General features: G+C 45.8%; 1 protein-coding gene across 9 annotated transcripts in view; it reads left to right on the forward strand.

Annotated features, from left to right (window-relative positions):
- Tiam2 (TIAM Rac1 associated GEF 2) overlaps nt 1-12,108 on the forward strand; it is a 239,052-nt gene that overhangs the window by 148,780 nt on the left and 78,164 nt on the right. For all 9 annotated transcript variants that reach the window (XM_027401037.2, XM_027401039.2, XM_027401038.2 and 6 more), the window contains 2 exons: nt 1,348-1,520; nt 3,083-3,307. In XM_027401037.2, coding sequence (XP_027256838.1) covers nt 1,348-1,520; nt 3,083-3,307 — 398 coding nt within the window. The remainder of the gene's footprint in view (nt 1-1,347; nt 1,521-3,082; nt 3,308-12,108) is intronic.

Consider the following 12,108-nt stretch of genomic DNA (forward strand, 5'->3'; position numbering starts at 1 on the left):
GGGTCTAGGGATTCTTGCAAAGGAGGTGGCAGCCTTCTTCCTCTTCCCTGGTCTTGTGTGACAGATCTTTCCTAGGGAACTATCGCAGGTCTACAGTACCAGGTATGAAGTCCCACCTGTGAAGCAGGCATCCAATTCAATCCAAAGCCTTGGCTACCCCCCACAACCTTCATGCTGCCACCTCTTCCTCTGGGGATTCATTGTATTAGGATCAACTTTTCTGGCTTCAGTTCTATAAATTATAATGTTGGAACTAATGTATTTGGGCTAATCTTATTAGAAAATATGAGAGAGAGAGAGAGAGAGAGAGAGAGAGAGAGAGAGAGAGAGAACATTTAATTAGGATTTGGAAATTATTCTTGAGGTAATCATATGGATAAATTGGAAATGGCTTTCTGTAGAGAGGGATTATTACTGAACTGTCTTATCACCTGCTGTCACTGATGTATGCAGTGCTAAGCAGACAACCATCAGAGTTTGGAAGATAGACCATTTGACAAGGAACATCTGTTTTTTCCAATACGTGGATTTCCCTGCAGTCACAGGGTTTCTTGGGCTGAGGGGTTGTCAAGGTTGCTCAAACTCACAGTATCCTGTTCATGAGAACGAGGGTGCTGAGGTGAGATGGCCTAAGATCATATCCCTGCTCCACTGTTGTGTGGCCTGGGGCCACACATGTGACTGCATCTCCAGTTTCTTTTTTATTTTAGTTTTTTATTTTAATTAGAAAGAAAATTATTTTACATGTCAATCCGAGGTCCCTGTCCTTCCCCTCCTCCCCTGCCCCTGCAACTAACACCCTACCTATCCCATACCCTTTCTGCTCCCCAGCGAGGGTGAAGCCTTCCATAGGGGGTCTTCAAAGTATGTCTTATTCTTTGGGATAGGGCCTAGGTCAACCCCCTTGTGTCTAGGCTCAGGGAGTATCCTTCCATGTGGAATGGGCTCCCAGAGTCCATTCCTATGCTAGGGATAAGTACTGATCCACTACATGAAGCCCCATAGATTTCCAAGGTCTCCTCACTGACACCCACCACCTCCAGTTTCTTATTGGTAGATTGGAGTATGTCACTTTGAAAACCTCATGGGACAGCTGTGTGGACAGAGTCAGGTGGGGATACACTGCATTGCTATTGATCGTGATACCATGTTAAGTGCATCGTCTAGTTTTCATTCTGACCCTGAGAGTTTAACTACCCATGCTGCACATGCCAGGGTTTTCTTGTTCAAACACTGGTCTCTTGTGTAGATGTCTGGGGGTATTTGGGGATTGTATTTGCCTCTTGCTCCTTCCCTACATTTTCTGGTCATGTGACAGGATCATCATTCTGCTTCTGTCTTTCCCAGGCTGTACTCTGCTGTTTTATGAGACCTACGGAAAGAATTCCACAGACCAGAATAGTGCCCCACGGTGTGCCCTCTTTGCAGAGGACAGCATCGTGCAGTCGGTACCAGAGCATCCCAAGAAGGAACACGTGTTCTGCCTGAGCAACTCCTGTGGGGACGTCTACCTTTTCCAGGTACTGCTGCCATGCAAATGGAGGGATGAGGTGATGGTGCATGAATGAGTAAGAGGAGAGCAAACAGGATTCAAAAGGAACTTGGACATGGATTCAGTAAATGTTCCATTAGGCTTTGGGATTAGGGTGTGAGACTGTGGCTTCTCATATCTACCAGTGCCAAGACCTATAGCAGGCATTTGTCAGGTCCTTGTGAAGTTCCAGGCTACTGCCTGTCATATCATGTGAGGACGAAGAGAAAATATTGTGATCTGTATTCAGGGTAACACATGACCTAGAGAGGGTACTGGCTGAGAGTTTCAGAACTGAGATCTGAAACTGGAGATTGTGGCCAGGGAACTGTCATTGACTCCCAGGAATCCTAGTAAAAGTCAAAGAAGCAGCTCTTGGGGTACACTAGACCCTCCTGGACAAGTGTTGTGAAAGTGACAGCTAATATCCAGGATAACTGCCACTGGAACTTTTAGGCATTTGGTAGGAATGCCTAGCATGGCGTTGAGTCCTGCAGACTGATTGGTTTTTGGTGCCACTGTTGAGCACCTGTGTCTTCTTGGCGCACTTAGCCAACTTCTTCACACTTGGAACTTGGAGCAAGTAGATTTATGAGCCAGGCAGGGGTCACACCTGTACTTGGGTGGTTTGGGCAGGAGAATCACTGTGAATTCAAGACTATCCTGGGCTATGCATTGCTTTCCATTGCTTTCTGAGCTACACAGAGAGACTTAAACTACCACCATCACCAACAAAAACAACAACCAAAGGGCCTTACAGGATTGCTTTTAGCACGAATGTCATTTATATGACATGATGTCACCTTGGATGGATAGACTCTTGTTTTCTGTCACTAACTGGAAGCTGTTTATTTGTTCCTTGGTTTTCTGACTGCCACACTTAGGTTTCTGCCTTTTATTTCCATGCTGATATACCCTGACAAAAATTAGCTGAGAAATGGTTTGTTTTAGTTCATGATTCTAGGTCACAGTCCAAAACTGGAGAAAGTCACTGTGTGTATGTGTATGCTGCATATGGGAGAGGGTAGGTGGGTGGGTAGTTTGATGCAGCTGATCATATAATATTCACAGTCAGGGGCAGAGAAAGAAACACAAACACACACACACACACACACACACACACACACACACACACAGTGCTCAGTTCACTTTCTCTACTCTTACACAGTCAAGGACCCAATGCTAGGGAATGGTGCCCTCTAGTTTCAGCCTGGTCTTTTCATGCCAATTAAAGCAGTCAAGACAATCCCCCATAGACAAGGCCACAGGTCAACCTAATCTAGACAAGCCCAATGGGTTTCCCGGGAAATCTTCGGCTATATCAAGCTAGCACTTAGCACTAATCAGCATAGGCTCTACAGTCCTTTCTGCTTGACACTCTTCTCTCAGTGTCTCTGAACCTTAGTTGGGTATTTATGCTTGGGAAACTAAGTAAACTTTATTTTTTGTGAAGACAGCCTTTGGGTTTGACACATCAAATCTTGGACTTCCATTTTGGAGATAACTTGTATGCTTAAATAATCTCAAACAGTTCCTCTATCCCATATTTAGGCCACTAGCCAGACGGATCTGGAAAACTGGGTCACCGCCATACACTCAGCCTGCGCGTCCCTTTTTGCAAAGAAGCACGGGAAAGAGGACACGGTGAGGCTGCTAAAGAGCCAGACCAGAAGCCTGCTTCAGAAGATCGACATGGACAGCAAGATGAGGAAGATGGCAGAACTGCAGCTGTCTGTGGTGAGCGACCCCAAGAACAGGAAGGCCATCGAGAACCAGGTACCACTGATGGTGTGTCACTCTGCAGCTGCCTACGCATACTCCCAAGCAAAAGGGTTGTCTCCTCCCGTCTCAGTTCTCCCCTCTCTTACGTATTGCACGTACTGACATATCTTAGAGATGTGTCTGACTTGAAAGCATGAGAAATAATTTTGAAATGTGAGTCTTATTTCTAAGAAATGTATAATCTAGTTAAAAAGCATGACTGGTAAACATGACAATAAAGAACATTCTAGAATGGGCTAGATTAGTTGAACCCCCAGCATAGTCTTCAAATGCTATGAGATACCACAGGGGTGAGCTTGGGCTGGGAACTTGAGAAAATGATGACGATGACTTTGTGGAAGAAGATGGTGTTAAGACATTGTTGAGTTAGTTTGGGGGGATTTCAAGGCTGGTAGGAGGGCAGGGGCCATTTGGTTTGGGGCAGATGTAACAGAGCATAGCTTGTGTAGCTTGCAGCTCCTAGTACCCTAGCATAGAAGTGTTAGATCGGCATAACCAGTACTTGGCACTTAGGTGGGATGGATGCTGGTACAATGTCAGTCAGTGTCTTTCATGTAACAGAGTCCATCAACCAAGTGGTTTATAAACAATAGAAAGTTATTGCTCTTGGTTCTGGACTCTGTAAGTCCTGTATCAAGGCATAAGCAGATTCAGTGTCAGATGAACCCAGTGTGTAGGTGGTGTTGTCTTACTGTCTTCTTATATGGTGGAAGGAGCAAAGGAATTCTTTGTGTTCCCTTCATAAGGACACTGATTTCATTCCTGGGTGCTTTGTCACATGACCAACTCACTTTCCAGAAAGATCCACTCCCCAATTCTGTCACCTTGGGAATAAGACCTTTGATGTGGAGCTCTGGGGGAGACACACAATTCAGGCCAAAGGATTTTGACTCTGAGACTTAGGTGGGTTTATCTTCTCCTTTTGTTGTGAGTTAGATTTTAAATGTCCCTCAATGTGCTGAAGGCTCACAGGAGGGGCCTCAAGGAGGTCATTGGCTCATAAGGACTGTGATGTCATGGATGGATGAAGTACTAGAAGTAGTGAAAATGTTAGAAGCTGGGGCTACGTGGAGGAAGTGGTAAGCAAAGGCCAGCCCTGAAAGGGTACAATTTGTCTCTGCCCCCCCCCTCTCTGCTTTCCAGCCACCATGAGGTGAGTGGCTTTGATCTGCCCTGAGCAGCTCCCCCTGTTCTGTCTCACCATGTATCCAGAAACAACATGGCCAGGTGAAAATACACTGAAATTTCAGAACCTGTGCGCCAGGATAACCTTTCCTCCTCTAAGTTGATTTTCTCAGTTGCTTTATCAGAGTGATGGAGAACTGACTGCCTTCTTGGCACTGAACGTTGGAAGTGGATGTGGTGTTTTAAGTTGGAGAAAGCACAGTAAAAGCAATTTTGGAAAATGGTGTTAAAAGGACAGACTAAGGAAAGACAGTGGGTGGTAAAATGGCAATAGTCTTGGGTGTTCAGGTACAAAGGCCTCATAGCAAGTGACATAAAAATGCTTGCGAGATTATTTAGAAAATGCCAGAATGCAGTTTTCTGTCATTCTTTAGAATTTATGCTGCTGAGTGGAACCGTTCTTAGGGATGATACTCCATATGCTCAGAGTTCCTGCTAGCAAAGCCCAGGAGGAAAGCATAGGGTGGAAGGACGTGGGGTTTGTCTCAGAGACAGGTGCCCCCACCTGGAGCCCAGCTAAGCCATGTTCTGCTTTCATCTGGGAAGAACTCACCCAGCTCACAGGCATAACGCAGGGGAACAAACCCATTGTTCTTAGGCTCCAGTACGCTATTGTTTCCAGAGGAAAAAAGCCAAGACTTGTCTCAAGTAAAGGAAAGAGATAGAAAGACTGCACAGGTAGAGTTGGAGTTGCAGTCGTGTCTCCCCATCCCTTATGCTTCTTCATACATGCATTTTTATAGTTACAATCTGTACCCTCCATCTTAGAGTGTATGTGTGGGTTTTTTTTTTTTTTTTTTTTTTTGGTTTTTCGAGACAGGGTTTCTCTGTGTAGCTTTGGAGCCTATCCTGGCACTCCCTCTGGAGACCAGGCTGGCCTCGAACTCACAGAGATCTGCCTGACTCTTAGTTCTGGGATTAAAGGTATGCGCCACCAACACCCTGCCTGTTTTCTTGTTTTTTTAATGGAGGTAAGAGGATTGCTTGTGAGTTTCAGGCTAGTCTGAGCTACAGAGTGAGACCTGGCCCAAACAGACAAACAAAACCAAGAGAGTACATTTCATGCCTTAGTAACCTCTACCGTATGCATGTGCCTAAGAAGAGTATCCTGATAATCACTTTTAAAGCAAGCCACGCTAATTTAATGTTTTGGTGTCTTTGATCAATAACTAACTCTACTGTGTCATGGGGGTGGTTAAACTATTTTAGGGCTCTTGTTAGGTAAATGATTTGCTTAACAATTTGTTTTCATTTTTTTCTTGCTTTTCATAGTCTCATGGAAGCATGCACATAGTCTCGAGCATGCACATCTTTTTTTTCTTCCTTTTTTAAAATTTAAATTAGAAACCAGCTTGTTTTACATGTCAATCCCAGTTCCCTCTCCCTCCCTTCCTCCCCTGCTCCCCACCAACCCCCTAGCCTATCCCCTTTCTGCTCCCCAGGGAGGATGAGGGCTTACATGGGGGAATCTTCAGTCTGTCATATTATTTGGAGCAGGGCCTAGGCTTTCCCCCGTGGTACACACACCTTGTAAATACTGATTTATCTGCTTTGTTCACTGATGCCCATGGTCCAGAAGTTATCATTTGGTTTGCAAGAGTTATTTGTGTGTGCAGGGTGTGTCCTAGTTTTAATACTCAGATACCACACGGCAGCTTATAACATCTGTAACTCCAGTTCTAGGGGACCCGATACCCTCTTCTGGCCTCTGTGGGCACTGCACACATGTGGTGCATAGACACATGCAGGCAATACGCACAGACACATAAAGTTAAAAAAAAGTCAGTGGTCTCTGCCTATGAGTACATTCTTCTCTCTCTCTCTCTCTCTCTCTCTCTCTCTCTCTCTCTCTCTGCTCTCTGCTCTCTCTCCCTTTCTCTCTCTCTCTCTCTCTCTCTCTCTCTCTCTCTCTTTCTCTCTCACACACACATTTTGTTGTCTGTGGTCAGTGAATGAATTCTGGATGGTGTCTCATCCCTTCTGATCTCTGATGGGCAGGGCTTGTTACTAAATAACGCTTTACACAAATATGAGAGTCTTGAGTGGTTAGGTGGTCCAAAGAGGAGGAGTTCTTACAAAATGGGATCAGCAGAGCCTGTTAGTGTAGGCCTGTAGTCCCAGCCACTTGGGAGGCTAAGGCAGAAAGGTCAGTAATTCAAGCCAGCCAAGGCTACATGACAATGACTGGCAACTCTGGGCAACTTATCTAGACCCTGTCACAGGGAAAGGAGTCTTTGTTGTAGCTTAAGTATAGAGCATTTGGGTAGCACATGCAAAAGTGCAGGGGTGTTACCTTTGAGGTCACTTGTCTACTGTTGTACAGAGCCACGTTAGTCATTTTGAGTATACCTTCCTGATACCACCAAATTTTCACTCTGGTTTTCCTCACCCCTGTTCCCAGCCCTAATCCCCCCTGCACGTTCCACCCTCTTCCACCCCTGCCTCACAAATGCTCTGCAAATTCCCGATGAGAAAAAGTCATCTTACCATGTTGGAATTTTTTTTTTTTTTTTTTTTTTTTTTTTGGTTTTTCGAGACAGGGTTCTCTGCCTTTGGAGGCTGTCCTGGAACTAGCTCTGTAGACCAGGCTGGTCTGGAACTCACAGAGATCCGCCTGCCTCTGCCTCCCAAGTGCTGGGATTAAAGGCATGCGCCACCAACGCCCAGCTGGAATTTTTTTTTTTTAAGGCCATAATTTAGTCACCTTTCCCCAAAGAGTAGTAACAGGAGTTACAGCCACTGGGCTCACTCTTCCTAACTCAACTGTCAGGAAGTTGTAGAGAGAGCCATTTGCTCTCCGACCCAAAACCTAAGAAAAGCAAGCGTGTTGTTGGAGTCCAGAGGGTGCCTATGATCTTCTAGGTTCCTGTGCCTCAGAACAAAGAACAGGACCCAGGCACATATGTGTAGGGGTAGAAATAATGGAGGTTGTGGAGAATGAGAAAAACACTCCCAAGAATGCTGGTGGGCTGGTCAGAGAGAGCTCAGCCGGGAGTGGTGTGCCTGTAGGTGTGCTTCACACTGCGCCCACCTTCTGCCCCCTTTGTGTATTGCACTCCTCTCAAACATGCTCCACCCTGTACACATACTCTGGTGTGGGGGTGTCTGTTCTTCTGTTAACTGGATGATTCATGTATTAACCTTGATAAATCTTTCTCCAGGCCCTTCTCTTTCTTGGCTTGTGGTCGCTTTTAAATCTCTAGCTAGGAATGAATTGTCCATTGTATCCCCAGGCCTGGACCAATGAGGCCCCCGTCCCATGCAACTTTCATGTGGTCTGCAAGCCACCTGTCTAAAAGTTTGCATCATGAAGCAGCACCCTCGCTCAGTGTCATTTAGAAGCCACAGCTGGGCTATGCACTTTTGTTCATAAAACGTTTTCTCCCAGTGACCCCGGAGACTTCAGATCTGGCCATCATGTGTCCTCACGATAGTAGATCCTACAGTGTAGGTGATGATGTAGATGACGTTATGCAAGGCAGATAAAATCTCTGGGACAGGATCTCTTTGATCTTGTGGGTGGAGAAAACAGTTGTCAACGCCCTTTCCTAAGAGAAAGACACTGTGACACTGTGATGGAGACAATGGCTATGTTTCATGCTGCTGCTTTGCTTAAAATAAACCCCTGCTACAGTGCAGTCCTCCGGCCTCTGGGCTAGTTCATGGGGCAGATGATGCAACGTTCATTTGAGCGTGTCCAATGCACACCAGACCCCGCTGTGTGTCCTCATGGGGCTGCCTTTGAAGTCCTGAGGGAGGAAGCATTGGAAATTAAGTCCAGTTAGTATTTTATTTTCCTTTCCGTTTATTATTTCAAACAAGTAAGTCAGGACAAAAGTCTCACCACCCCTAGGCAGGCTTGGCATCCTCCCAGATGGCTTCCTCTCCCCCTCACAGCCTGCCTCATTGTGTCCCCTTTCCAGGAACTAGGGTTCTGCCCATTGAAGAATGTGCTGGAAAGGGGGTGCAGACATGTTGCCAGTGCTGCTATGGTGTTTGGAGGAACCTCACGAAGAGGCTGTATCCATTCCCCAAGCCTCAGTGTGCCCTGCACACCCCTTTCTGCATTTACTTAAAAGTTCACGATGATAAAGAAGGATGCATTGTGTTTAGACATTTGAAAACTGTGGTGAGGGGACAGTGTGGATGAAGCCTTGAAGATGTGACATGATATGTGTGTAGGAGACAATTTGTGGAGGAGAATGGAGAGGAGTTGTGGCGGGCCTTGAGGACAAGACTAGTTGATGGAGGTGCTATGCACAGATACAGACTTAGTTTAGTGGGTAGTAGGGAAACGGTGGAAGTATGGTGGGCAGTAGAACAAGAGTAGCTAGTTCAGTGAGCTTTCGTTTAGTACTCACTCCAGGCTAGGTGTGGGTTTAGACTGGGGACACTCTGTCCTCAGAGTGTCCTCCATCTGGAAGGATGACAATTGGGCCTGTAGTTTCTACAGAGGATGGCAAAGTCAGAGCTATAATTTCATAGTGCTGGGGAAGACAGCGATGGGGATTTGGTCTCCTATGTATTCTTGGGAGACTTCCTGGAAGAGGGAGGGGCCATCTGAATTACTTCTTGGAAATGTGTTAACCAGAAGAGGGACAGAGAAGGGTGCCCTGGGTGAGGTGATGTATTTTCATACAACCAAGAGTGTGCCTGTGTAACCAGCACACCTGGTTATGGGGTTTCCTGGTTTCAAAGCCCTTCGGCATTCCCAGGGCTTAGAAGATGACCCTCTCTCTACTCTGGCTTTCATCCAGAAGCCCACTTCGCTGTTTTCTCTTAGACCCCTTCTCTATTCCTATCCTATTTTGGGGACTTATGAGCAAAGGGGACTCTGCATGGTGCACACACATGCTCCCTCCTTTCTCTTGTCGTCTGGATTGCCCTGTGCATTCCATTTCTCACGAAGGCCAAAGAGCCACTTCCTGCAAGAGTGCCCGGCTCTCCTCATGCAGGCTCTGTTTGGGGTGTTGCACTGCTCTTGTTCTTTCTCCCTGCTCAGCATGTCACTCTCCCATCATCTCTTGTGGCTCCCCTTGCCCTTGGTGCAGAACAGCTCCTAAAGGATCCTTTTGCTCACGTCTTTGGTTATTTTCTGAGGGTGGTGAGGGAATGGACATCAGGTTCTACATTAGTGACTTCTCTTGTTGCTGTGACAACATGGAACAGTGCCTCTCACAGTTCCTACTTACCTCAGGGTGGCTCTTCCTACCTCAGCTCATCTCATCTGAGTAGCCCCTCACTGCCATGGTCAGAGCTTGTCTCTGGGTGATTCCAGATGAAAGTTAGCATTAACTCTCACAGGCCCCCTTTCGTGAGCCAGGGGTCTCCTCACTGGAGGAAACCCAGCTTCTCTCTGAGTCTTCCCTTGCCCTTCTTTACTCACAGCTAACGGGTCCTCTCCCTTGCCTTCCTCTCTCCTAGTTCCCTCTCTGGTTCAGTATTGCGATTCCTTGTCAAACCACAGTATATTTGATTTCCTGATCTCTCTACCCAGTAGAGATGGGTAAACTGCATCCATCTGAGGGGCGGGGATCAGCCCCATAGGTGAGTGAGGTTTTGATGGTGCTGGTGAGTGGCAGAGCTAGGAAGGAACCCAAATCTGCTGCTCAGTGGGACTCAGGTAAGGCACACAAGGCTTCACTTGCCAACTAAATGTGCAATGGATGATTTTGTATGGTTGAGGGAAAAATGCTTGCTTCCCTGGGGTTTCCAGTTTGATCTGAAGGAAAATTTACTGGGTATAAAATGGGTGACTTTTGTCGCCAAGGAAACAAAACCACAGCTGGCTGCTGTTTCAGCCACTAGTCAACTTTGGTAGACCCTTGTCACTTTTTGGGATCTTTAGTGAACTTAGGTTTCAGTGTTTGAAAAGCACAGAGTGAGAAGTTTTAAAATTCCTTCCACCAAGAAGGAAAAGGTAAATTATCTTTTGGGTCAAACCTAGTAATGGACAATTGGGCCAAATGGTGCAATTTTCCTAACAGGGTTGGGTCCTGCAGGGGATGCTGCCATCTTTCTTTAAAGCCGTCACGTACTCATGTGCCTTGTTATTTTTATCAGTAGGCCTCATTGCCTCCCTTTCCCACCCTTTTACAGCTGTCCAAAACATCTCTGAGCTCATTCACCGAACAAAACTTTTTAACCAATAAAGAGGAAGCTTGTCATTGAATTTGTGTCCGTGCTTAAACCTAGGATTTTCCTGTGGGAATTCACCATTAAATATTTCCCCTTTTATGTGACTGGTGGCATGACTTAATGGAGCTAGCCCAATGACCTGAATTTGATCTCTGGAACCCATGTGAAGGTGGAAGGAGAGAGCCAGACCCCCAAAGTTGTCTCTGATCTCACACGTGTAGTATAGAACTCACATACATGTACACACACATACTCACACACTCTCACACACACATACACACTCACAACTCTCTCTCACACACACACATACACACTCACAACTCTCTCACACACACATTCATATACACACACACATACTCACACATTTACACACACACTCACACATTCACACACACACTCATACTCACAACTCTTACACACACACACTCATATAGTCACATACTCACATGCACACTTATACACACTCATACACATACACACATGCACACACACTCATGCACACACACACACACACACACACACACACACACACACACACACACACAAAACACTATCCCTTTTATAATAAAGGGTAATGAAAAGCTCCATTAAAGCGGCTTCCCATCTCTTGTGCCATCTGTGTCATTGCTGTGTTTTGTTGTGTGTGCCACTAAATGGAGTGCTCAGTGTGTAAAGTAGGCTTTCACTTCCATGTCCACATAACTTACTTCAAAATGTTTTTTTCTGTGTATTGAGGAAAACACTAGGTAGTGATGATGACCTTAAACACCTGGTCTTGTCTATACCTTCTAAATGCTGGGCTTACTGGCATGCCTCACGATGTCCAATTTGTGACCCAGCCCAGGGCTTTGTGTCAGCCAGTAAGCGAGCATTCTGCTGACTGAGTGGCATCCCCGGAGCTCCCATTGTATTCGTTTCATGGAAAGATGCATGTTGAACTTAGAAGAAATGGATTGTTACAGAGGTTTCCTCTCCCTGCTTCTATTGACCACAGTGTTTTATTCATCAACCAACAAGAGAAACATGTACACAGAAGGACATCCCTCATCGATGGATGAAGAGAACTTAGAGCGTGGTCCTCAGCCTGTGGGTTGTGCTACTGTTACGAATCATATTTATATTATGTTTCGTAACAGTAGCACAAATACAGTTATGAAGTGGCAACAAAAATAATTTTATGCTTGGGGTCACCACAACATGAGGAACTGTGTTAAAGGGATGCTTCATTGGGAGGGTTGAGAACCACTGACTTATAGGAAGTCTGGGGACTACTCCAAATTTTTAATTTTTGGAAAAGACTGGATGGGGACAAATGTTCAATGTTGGAAATCTGTATAATGACCATTTATCCAGAATGAATGACTAACATGAAAGATTTTTTTTGGGGGGGAGGGCTCTGGTTTTCTGTGAATGCTAAATAACACAGCCAACTGGAGATGCCATTGTTACTGAGGAGATCTGTCACCCTTGAT

Source organism: Cricetulus griseus, chromosome 2 (assembly GCF_003668045.3).
Source record: "Cricetulus griseus strain 17A/GY chromosome 2, alternate assembly CriGri-PICRH-1.0, whole genome shotgun sequence".
Classification (NCBI taxonomy): Eukaryota; Metazoa; Chordata; class Mammalia; order Rodentia; family Cricetidae; genus Cricetulus; species Cricetulus griseus.